Genomic DNA, 11,974 nt, shown 5'->3' on the forward strand with positions numbered 1-11,974 from the left:
TAAAAGAGATAAGCTCTCCACTTTTCACACTACTCTCTAAAGAAAATACCTGATTTTAGAGGCTGCTTGGTACAACTAAATACTGTAAGGTACAACACAGGCAACATCTTTTGAGAAATAGGACTAATTTTCCATCTTTCTATAACATTCTTCTACTACTTCTACTTCTACTTCTTCTACTTCTACTAGAAGATGAAACCAAACCTCTAGTAATAAGAGTAAGAACTACTCATTTGTGGCAGACGTGGACTTGATTTGCCAAGCACTTAAGGTCATGACTAAGCTTTAAAAGGGAACAGGTTCATTTATTTCAGTTTTACCCATTCACTCAGAATCATAGCTAATAAAATATTAAAACTTGAAACAGGTATGAATATCTTGTTGAATTGGAGCATGAATAATGAAGTTGTGAAATAATTCAGTCCTACCTGAAACAAAACAGAGATTCAAAGGAAAGAAATAGCTTTTCCCTCTTTCATTAAGCCATATTTCAAGTAATTTTTGTCTCTTCCAGAGCCTTTTCATCATCTTATATAGTTGAATATAAAAAAATGGATGAACACAGGCAAAAGAATATTTTTCTTATTCAAATATTAAACACATTCCTCTGACTTGAAAAGAATGTATCCTGCTCTAAAACAAAACTTCACATACTTTGGAAAAATATATTCCCTACCTCAACACTAAAAAAAAAAAGGGAAAAAAGCATCTACAGTGGAATACAGAAAATATCAGAAGATACAGTGAGCCTCAAAATGCCACTTCCATAGAAATGGATGTATGTTCTAACAGATCATCTTCTTAAAAAGATGGCAATGATTTTAAAAGCTATATATTTGCCAGACCTGCATATTATTTGTGATCACACCACTGTGGCAGTCATTTCAGATGGCATATGGGATTAATAATAATAGGTTAGAACAAGATTACCTATCAGAATCCATTTCCCATATTAGGATGCAAACCAGAGCACAAATGTCACAGTAGCGACAAGTGCAACATCTGCATTTTTTCATGCAATTCTCTCCTCTTCCCCAATAACCACATCACTGAACCTGACACTGCACTTTAGTTTAGAGACAAAAAGCTCATTTTAAAAAACTGCTTCAAATTCCTCTCCCTGCTTTTTTATCTTTTATTTTTTAAAGTATTAGACATGTCTTTACACTGAAAATCTTAGCAATATCAGCCCCTTTATTCTTCTGTCTTTAAAAGATAACTTTATGATGGGCAATGCTCATTAATTTCACTGTGTTTCACTGTTTGTTATTTTCAAAATTGAGTCTTATTCTTCAACTAACCTATGCTCTCTCTACCTGTGCTCCGTCCATCAAGGGTGCTTCTGAAATGGTAAGTAAAACCAGTTCACATTCTTTACACTGTTAGAAGAAGAGTGTGTCCAACCCAGGACAAAAAACCAAAAGCACCTACTTGAAATAGAGTTCATCAGCTAGGCCAGTTTCTATCAGGAACAGATGGAGGTAAAGTGATTAAAATTCTTCATTTTGATGGAAAGAACAAACACTTTCCTAGACAGCCGTAACACCTCAAACCACTTAAAAATAATGAGCATTAAAATGCAATTTTCTTTACAGGAGAGCTTAAGTAAGGACACCTACAACTTTTCTTTTGATGTTCTATTCCCTACCTATATTATCAAATGATTTATCTTTCATTCTCCTGTAAGCATGCCAGATAGATGATCTATAAATAGATTCACAATAAATTACTCATCTCACCAAGATGAATTACCGAATTGAGATTCCTGAAAGACCTTCCCTTTTTTCCTCACTAACTGTGAAATAAGACATAAATTTTCAAAATTTAATCAATTTGTAAAGTACAGTAAAGGATTAAATACTTTTCTGATGCATTATGCATGGCATTTCCTTTTACTAGGCAATATTAAGACACACAAACCTAACTGCACATTGTATCACACAGGCTTGATAGGACATCATGCATTTGGCAGTTCGAGGTGATCCTGGCAAGGTTTGCAAGCTGGAGATTTAGTACCTGTGATGGCCCTGGTTTGGACTGAGACAGTGATACCATACTGTGACATGACAAGAGACATGTACCATACCATAACCACTACCACGTCCTTCTCTTAAACACTCCCCACCACCAGCTCAGTCATACTGGCTCTTCAGTGGACACCTCAGAAAAGTCCAGATTCTCCAGTCCTAAGCACTAATGAAAGAAGCAAATACAAAAAAAATCCTTTATCATTTTGATCATTAATCAAATGTACCTCCAAACAAGCAGGAAAATACAGGTCTTGACCACGCAGCAGCTATCTCAAGAGGGTGAGGCAGATGGTCTTCCAAGGAAAGGGAAACGCTTGCTCTTCTGTCCCTTTTTAGAAGGCATACCATTACAGAGGGGATAACTGGCATACAAATGTTTAAAATTTCATCCCAGCCTGACAGCTCTATTTCTGTTGTGGCCCTCCCACAAATTCTTCAGCATTTAACTTCTAAGGAAACATCTGTGATTTTTCGCCACAAAGGACGCGGTTACAAAATCTCTACAAGTTTTCCTGCTGCTTAGTAAGTTTATTTTCATATCCAGTTTTTAAGATTCATTAGAGCAAATTTCAAAATGCCAGAAGGCATTCAGCTTGTCAGTGCCTATAAATAATAGCAGATTCATGTTAAAGTATATTTACATATCAATTACTTAGGACTCAATACTACACACGCTCTTGAAAAATACATTACTCTTGATTATAAATCAAGACAATTCAGTTATGCATTTTAAATGCATAATTGTTGTCACATTTTCATAAATATTGGCAATATGCTATCAGTCTCTAAAAATGATTCAATGAAGTGAAAGAATGGCTTTTTGATACTGTAAGTGCTCTAAAAGATGACTAGTCATTTCACATTAATTCCTGCAAAACTGCGCAGACACAGTGGAAGAAATCCTTGTTAAAGTTCTATTAGTGTATATTTCCTCACCACTGCAGCACTAATAATAATATGGGGAAACTCCTAAATTACTCCTATAAACTTAAGTCCCACAGTGTCTATAAAAGAACTGAGCTGCTCCAATACCCTTGGTTAAAGGCAAAGTATTTGTACAAATTTCCAAGGGAAAAAATACAATATACTTTTCCCAGCTTTACAAGGTGTAGAAAAGACCTATTAAAGCATAGAAACATCTACAAACTGTCATCCTATGCTAGTGAGCTTAAACTTTGACAAGCTTCAAAAGCCAAGGCATTATTGCCTACATAAAATTACTAATTACAGCTTTAAGTTTAGAGCTGTTCTCTGAAAGAGGAAAAGAAACCTCCAGCCCATTCCTTGGCCCCAAGGCAGGATCAGCTCTTCCTGAAACACCCTGGATAAATTTTTGTTTAGGTGGTTTTTAAAAACATGCATTGCTGGATAGCCTGCAAGTTCCTAACAAACTGCTGTAGGACTCAACTACCTTTTCTGCTGGACAAGTTTCAGATCACCTAACCTAAATTTCTTTGCTTCATTTAAACCTTACTATCTGACTTACCGAGGCAGAAGCTGACCTGCAAGCCTGGGCAGACTACCCAGGTTAATCGAAGGTTTCCTTCACCTTTTTGTGGCTGGTTCCTCTTTTGACCCTTGAGCCTTTTCTATATTTAAAAACAAGAGAAAAGAATGGTCCCTCCCTACGTGTTGACACACCCCCAAGGCAAAAAGGGCTCTCCACATGCTATTAGGAGATACTATTAAGGTGACGTAGCAAGCTCCAGCTTCCAAAACCTATCTGGAATACTTCAATGATTGATTAGACATTGTCTTACACAAAACAACAAAATTGCAACACAAACCAAACAGGTTTTTTGATTATGGCTTTCTTTCTAAAAATTTAATATTTCACTTCTACAAAAAAAAGTGCTGAGTATGAAAGCATTTTTTAAGCAGTTGAGGAACAGTGATAATCCACAGCACTTAATTTCTTTAATGGATTATATAATTTTTGATCAGTGTAGAAAGCAATCATCTATGGTGGGTATTAGAAACCCCAGTTCACACTGAGGGGGAAAAACAGGGCAGCCAAAGGCAAAAAAAACAAATGCTGAGTATTAAGCTGCCAGTAGGACAGGGTTCTGTAATACGCAGTACAGGAATAGTGATAACTTTTATTATTTCCACAGCACTTAATTTCTTTAATGGATTATATAATTTTTGATCAGTGTAGAAAGCAATCATCTATGGTGGGTATTAGAAACCCCAGTTCACACTGAGGGGGAAAAACAGGGCAGCCAAAGGCTGAACTTTCAAAAGCATCCACTAAATATGTTGAGAGAAATCATCTATAGTGGGTAAGTATTAGAACCCACAGTTCACACAGAGCGGGAAAAACAGAGAAACCAAATGCTGAACTTTCAAAAGCATCCACTAAATTCAAATGCCACCATTCTCAGACACCCAGCTGGAGCTATAAAGGGCCATGCAGAGGTGTGGACACTGGACTAGCAGTTAGCCCTCATGGACCAGCATGCTGTAACATCCAGGTATTTTTAACTATAATAACTCCTTGGCTAAAGCTTTTACAGTTCTCAAACCATCATATGATGCTTTACCCTCTTGTGTGAATCAGAAAAACACACAAGGCATAAAGACTGTTAATGCTGTCTAAAGGAGAGCTGGGTAATGAAGTGTGTAAAGGGTGCATGATATCTGAAGGAGAAAGCAAAGATGATTTCTAATGACTATGTAAGAATAGGGTTCCCCTGCATTATCTCAAAGGACATGCAATCTGACAATTCAAACAATTCCAGCACTAACACTCTGGCTTATGTCCATAACTGAGCACTATTTACGTTTTGGGTTTTTTTTTTTTCAGCATTATTCACACACTGACATAGACTGGATGTGTGACAGAGCAGGTTACCTGATCCTACTGATTTATGGCTTCACATCATTGTGACACTGAGAAATCCACTACTGACAATCAGTCAGGGAAATGCAGAAAATGGACAATGAACTATTCACAACCAGCCTATGCCCCACTGAGGATGAGGCTCATTATAACAGCAAGTGCTGCCACTGGAATCTTTATATTTTTAAAACCTCTACACACTATTTTTTATTTATGACTTTTAAAGCTCAACAGTCCCCTTTACTCTTTCCAAAGCATCCTCCTCTCACTCTACACAAAACTTCCAGGACTAACAGCAGTAATAACTATTCTCATCAGTGGGCAAAGACAGCCCTAGAAATAAAATAAACAAGTTGGTTCTTTGTTTCTGGATGTTACCTTTGATCCTACACAAAACTTGCAGGACTAACAGCAGTAATAACTGTTCTCATCAGTGGGCAAAGACAGTCCTAGAAATAAAATAAACAAGTTGATTCTTTGTTTCTGGATGTTACCTTTGATGCTCTCTTCCTCTTAGTCAAGACAGACTTGATAGCCTTGACTGATTGGCATGACTAACAGACACTCTGCAGATCCCATTAAATAGCTGTGCAAACCGCCTGCACTTGACTTGCCTGCCAACAGTATTTTTATTTTTATTTGATGTGATTATGTCTCAGTGCCCAATCCTGGATCAGGAATGTCATGTGACAGCATTCTCCTCTTCTTCTTCCACCCTCTTTTCTCCCAGATTGAAACGATGCCTCAGTGGATAGGATGCAGGTGATAATTGGTTAGAACAGAAGAGGCACCTGGCAACTCCTAAGAAGCTTATCTGCCAAACCCTCTTTTTGGCTCAGGCTTGTAAGCCCAACAGCCAAATGCTAGGCATAGATACATTGAATAAGAGACTTTTGCAGAACTTTCAGGACAAAATCCTCAAGTGTCTAGTCAAGCCTAGTTAGAAAACATACTCAGAAGAGCCATTTCCCCCTAAAACAGGGAGCAGATCTTTGTTCAAAGTTGCAGATGAGAGCAAACAGTCCATGAACACACTGATAGTTACCATAGTCCAAGCTGCCAAAATGTGCAGACTTCCCGAGTTGTCTTAACTGAAGTAGCTTACCCAATTCTGAATTAATTCACCCAAAATACAGACTAAAATTATACGAGGCAATCTTACTTTTATTTCTGAGATCTAAGTAAAGAATATACCAAATCTTTCCTCTCAGTAAAATGTTATCCTTCCTGTTGCCACCTAATGGACTGCAATGTTAAGAAAAATAATACTAAAAATCCCTCAAGCCAAAAGGATAATCCAGAGATAAAAATGTCTCATATAATAAGGATGGATAAACTATATTACTTTTACACAAAGCACAGATGGAAAATAAGTGAATTGCAAAATTATGATTTAATGATACCCTCTTTCAGAATTCTGCTCACTCTCCCAGATGCCTGGAAAATAAAAGCCTGAAGACCTCAGCTTCACACACAACTTAATGGCAAGACACATTAGTGCCATTACTTTTCTCATCACGAAGGTGGATCGAGAGATGCATCTGACATAAGCAAACAGGCAAAGCCAAGTGACAGGAATAAGAATGCCTGTTCCATATTAATAAAAGAATATTTTGAATTTGGGCTAACGAATAGCTAAAGGAAAAAAAATAAATTAAATTTTCTCTGTGTTTGATATTAATTATTCCCTGGGTATGAGTTAATAGATGTCAATGTGGGATATTTTTTCTGAAGAGTTGTTTGTCAATCTGCCAATAGTATTTTGCTTAAATGACAAGCAAACACTCACAAACACCAACTGATTTGATAAATCTTTAGTTGTATCGTCAATGACAGGCTTCAAAAAAGGTTGTCAAAGGAGCTTGAGGAGGAAAAGGAGAACAAGAATCACAAACAATTTTGGCCTTTACCTGCCCATACTTCAGTGATACTTTCTAATAGGAATCAACTGTTAAAATGAAAACAGGGTAGGTAAATGATAAAACAAACCTGCTTACAGCTTAGTTTGCTTTACTCGTATTTCTGTATTTTAGCTCCTTTTAGGGACACAGAACAACAAAAGAAAGGGACAGTGTATGGCCAAAAGCCTGAGGAAGAACTATGTAGTCCTACATCTGGGTCCCACCTCAAGTACACACACCATTTATCTCAGCATTAATGAGCAACTCTCCTACACCATGCTATTTTTATTCTATCAGGACAGCATGAGAGAAAAAGGTAGACTTGCTTCAGGTTCTAGGTAAGAAGATTCTGGTGTTTGCCTATTTATAGTCACTAAATACATGTCACCAAGAACCTGGTCACGATGGGCTCTCATGCTCACTATGGCCTTCAAAACCACAATTCAGCCATCCCAACTTCCGAAACTTGATGTTCACTTCCTCTGCAATACGTATAAAATAGCTGTGAGAAAAACTTGTAGAAATTTAGGAGTGTCAGATATGTGGGATGACTTCAGGCCAAAGCAGAGGGAAGGGATGGCAACCAAGCTTCAGTGCCCCAGACTGCAAATTTACTGACAAGACCATTGTTTTCAGCTTTAGCCTTTACAAAACCATGTTGAATCCTAAAAACAGTCATCACAGGGTAAACATAACAGTCTAGGTCTTCAGCATGAATAAAAGTGAGCACTTGTTGAGCTTGGTAAGGATGTGAGACCACTCAAAAATGAGGACTTCAGTGAGGATGGCTAAAACAACACTGTGTAGATGCAGGGGAGAGCCAGGCATCACTTAGAACTTCTGAAATACTGAAGGAAACAACCTCTTCTACTTGACTGTGGGGCAAAGAGGAGCAATGAAGCTCCCTCAGTGCCTCCCAGCAGCATGAACACCCAGAACTGAGCCATATTCCCTCTTTCGACGATGATTCGTTTCCTGTTAAAGCAGATGCATGGCACAAACTCACAAAAACAAGACAGGCAGGAAGGAGGGGGAGAAGAGTCTGGAATTCAGACAGTGAAAAGAAAGGAAATCAGAAGCATTGCAATGACCTGTCTGACCTAGGAAGTATTGGATATGGCAGACTGCAAACAAGACCAGCAGAGTATAAAAGGATCACTGACTCCAGGGACAGCATTTCCATCCAAAAGCCAGTGGGTAACCTTTTGCAACAAAGAACTCTTTTTTTTTTTTTTTAAGAATTCTAGACACTGACAAGAGCCAGATTAAACAAGCAGCAAACCAGCCAAGATCTTCATTTTTCTTAAAAACAATATCCCTAGCTTCACTAAATCAAATCACGGCATACCAGTATTTTTTTTGCTTTAATACAAAATAGAAACTTGAAAAAGACAGCTATATGGAGAGAAAAGAGATCTGCCCCAAAGTGCAGTTGAACATTTCCTTCTCCAAGAATTCTTCTGCTCTTGCAGTGTCCTTAACATTGGCAGTGCCACATTTCAGCCCAACTAAAAGACTCTGCTGCTCCACTATACAGCTCTGCAGGCTTTTGTTGTTTGTTTAGTCTTCCTCAGAGGCCCAATGTTGTTTGAAGACATTTACAAAAATTAATTGCCCTTCAAGTTCCCAAGACTAAATTTTTATTTTCTCAAACGCAGTGGGAATGGGGTTAAACATTACAGGGAAATGACTGACCAGATACAATGACTCTTGGGATCTAAAGCCTACTATTAGTTAAGAAAAGAGAGGATTCAATTATCTTACTGTATATTAGTGAGCTAATGGACATGGTGTGTCAGGAGAGGAAACAATACACATTTACTATATTTTCTGAACAGAATGAAATAAAACATTTTTTTTTAATAGCTAGTAAGCATATTAATATTCAGCAGCAGAGCAATAAGAAAAACAAGGGGGTTTGAGGTTAGCCTCATGTAAATACCAGACCTGCTACAGTCTCCTATTACATACTGGCAAATCAGCATTATCTTCACTAATCCTAATTTCACCTCATACAAACTCTTCATCAGTTTCTTCATCTGAGAAGTTTTCCACCTGATGCCACGTGGAGCTGAAACAGTATTGCTTATGGTGCTAGTGACATAAAATAAAGGCAAAATCAGTCAAGTTGAAAGAGCTGGTAAGAAACAGTTCAGAAGTGACTCATTTGAACCTGTCAAGCCTCTCAGGGATAAGAGCTGCAGTATGACTGGTCATGTGCAAGGTTTGGCTTAAAAGAACTAAGGTTAATAACTTAAAAATGGGTGTCAGCATTAAGTGTCAATAAAACCACAATGTCTGTGGCCCACAGTGCTGTCACTTGCTGTACACGCAATCCAAGTTTGCCATGGACTACATTCCCTGGAGCAGATAGCTTTCAGAAGCACCCTTTTCCCTGCACCATGCCAAATAATAAACTAGTGGGACTCTAAGCAGCTATTCCCCCTTTTTCACCTTTTTTTCCTGGACTGCATTAAAGGTAAAAGGCAAAATAGAAATGCAGTCGAGCTGTTCTGTGATTCCTCCTGTGAAAGGCATTCAAAAGGAAGAGAGGAGGCAACAAATTAATGAGGAATGAGTTGTGCTACATGTAGGCTAAAGCCTTCTGTGTCTTCAGCCAAAGTCAGGAATGGCACAGCTACACCTGAGCACAGACACAAGCATAAATTACTATTTTAAGTCTTTCCTATGCTACCTTTTCTTTGCTCCACTGTCTCAATCAGCACAGCTTCACTAGCCCTGATGTAAGCAGGCAGTGCTAAGCAGTAATATATAAACAGAATATCTAAGAGAAGAAGGACACATTTACAAGTCAAATGTGGGGGATGCAGATGTTATATAGCTGAGAGCTACCGAAATGCCTTTTTGTTTTAGAGTTGTTTAAACCCTGTAAGTTTCATCACCAAAATTAATACCTGCTGTTTGTGCTGTAGCAGACAGAAGAACCTATTTAGCATAGTGATAATTATCAGCTAAGTTGTGTATCTAAGACTTTATTGCACCTGCCTCTCCACCACTAGCACGCTGCAGAACTCGATTACATCTCAGCCAAACCTTGCTCATCATACGGAGCACGCACTGCAGAGCAACTCAAACACCCACAAACAAATCTTCATGTGCCACCCTGAGAATAGCTAAAACTCACAGAAATGAAGACAAGCAGAACAGTGTCTACCAGCATCAGACAATGAAGGAAATTATCAGGTTTTCTAGCATGAATCTCAAGCTCCATCCTTCCTCCCTTCTGCCCCAGGTGAGATATCTTGCTTCTCTACTTCTCAAGGTTTGTATGCTTTTAGGCATGTTAATGACTTGAAGCTTGTAAGATTACCAAGTAGAAGAACAGTTCTCCTCCTGTGGGTCTTGAGAAGAACATAAACCTAGACCTCTACAAACAAAAGGTCAGCATGACTACTCAGGTCCAAGGGAATGCAAAAAGATCCAGAAAGAATGTTTTAAATATTGCAGATAGCAGTCTCTAGTAATGTTGAGCTGTCAAGGTACTATGTGCCTAAAAAACACTCAAGGAGACTTACAGCTGCAAAGAGTTTACAATAGTTGTGTCAACAAGTTGACTTGTGCTTATTTTGTACTGTAAATTTTCGTCCTGATTTTGCCCTAAAAGTTTGCTGCAAACTCTATCCACCTCTGCTTGAAAAGTCACAACCTTTTGTCACTTCCTACTGCACAGGACACACAATCACAGCAATGCAACACAGAAGGGTGGTATTTAGAGGCACTATTATCACAGACACAATGAACATGAGCAAACAGGTGGAAGCACAGGAAAAAGAGAAGATAAAATCAGATCCACAAAAAGAAGCAAAACGTTGGAATAGGGACTTCTGCAGAGACGCTTAGGTGTGGGAGATGGAAAAGATGATCAAAGCCCTCCAACAGATTTTCATTAGAAAAAATAAAAAATCTACAACAACTTCATTTCTGGCTATACACAAAAGCATAACTCCATGTTGGCAGGGATGGTCAGCTGGCACTGCTCCAGTGCCTACGCCTGATCAATAGTCACTCAGTAGATACAGTACTTCTGTCTGCAAAGGGGACCGATGACCTCGGCAGGCTAACGTGCATCTCTAGAAATAACTTCCACTCAATACACCCAGACTAATGTCTTGTCCTGTTATTCAAAAAGAAAAGAGCAACTGCACCTCCATCTGCAAAAGGAAGCGTGAGAATGTACCAGGCTACAATTCCAGCCTGTGAATGCTAATTAAACACAGACTATCCTGCAGTGCAGAGTCAGATGCTGTAGAAAACTTGAGCTTTAAAGAGTACAAATCAGCCTTTAGAATTAGCTGCTTGCTTAATTCCCATTTTCCTTCTCACTCTGTTGTGGTGCTACAACTGTTAGGAATGAGGTTTTAAAAACCTAAATCTCCTCACAAATTCCTCTTCAGAAGCCAGATGTTCAAAGTTCAGTACTGCAGTGCCCAAGATTACCACATCTGCATTTCTGCCTTGAGGAAATATCCATTCAAGCCTCATCAGCACACTGGAGTGTGGATCAGGAACTGAAAAGTGAGTCCAGTGGTTCACAGTGAGATAATTTTCCTCCCAGATTGCCCCTTTAGCAACTCATCCTCAGTGTTCACACCATTAGCTGTATTTACAGCACACTGTACCATAATAATGCCAACTGTATTTCACAGTCCTACCACACAGCTGTATTGCTGCATGGGGAAGCTTCTGGTCCAAACCCAACTTTTTTTACCTTTGGATCAGCAGTCAGCAGCTTGAATGCTTGATATACTTGTGCTTCTTTCACACCTCCACCAAGATCCAAGAAGTTGGCTGGCTTTCCACCATTCAAGGATATTATATCACATGTTGCCATTGCAAGTCCAGCTCCATTGACTATAATTGCAAACATCAAGTGCTTATTATATTCCACACAAAAGTATGTAAGATTTGTGAAAAAAAGCTTCAAACATGAGCACAACCACATAACATAGCTGAAAACATTACATAAATATCTATTTCTAAATAGGTCAGTACCTGTTCAAGGATAAACAATACAACAAATAATTAAAGATCTGGTGCATTTAGGTTTCTTTATAACTATATCAATTTTAGGACTTAGGACATGCACCTTTCCTTAAGCATGTATGAGCACAGGAATGGTAATTATGGAAAATCAAAAACTTTTGATTTTAAAGAGAGAGACAAACAGTTCTGGAAAGAGT

The 11,974-nt window shown here is 38.4% G+C and overlaps 1 protein-coding gene across 1 annotated transcript in view; it reads right to left on the reverse strand.

Moving 5' to 3' along the window:
- Positions 1-11,974, reverse strand: part of LOC103773426 (succinyl-CoA ligase [GDP-forming] subunit beta, mitochondrial) — a gene marked incomplete at its 5' end in the record, with an annotated part of 54,095 nt that overhangs the window by 40,802 nt on the left and 1,319 nt on the right. The window contains one exon of the mRNA XM_008940795.1: positions 11,503-11,645. Coding sequence (XP_008939043.1) covers positions 11,503-11,645 — 143 coding nt within the window. The remainder of the gene's footprint in view (positions 1-11,502; positions 11,646-11,974) is intronic.

This window comes from Merops nubicus, unplaced genomic scaffold (assembly GCF_000691845.1).
Source record: "Merops nubicus isolate BGI_N331 unplaced genomic scaffold, ASM69184v1 scaffold5435, whole genome shotgun sequence".
Classification (NCBI taxonomy): Eukaryota; Metazoa; Chordata; class Aves; order Coraciiformes; family Meropidae; genus Merops; species Merops nubicus.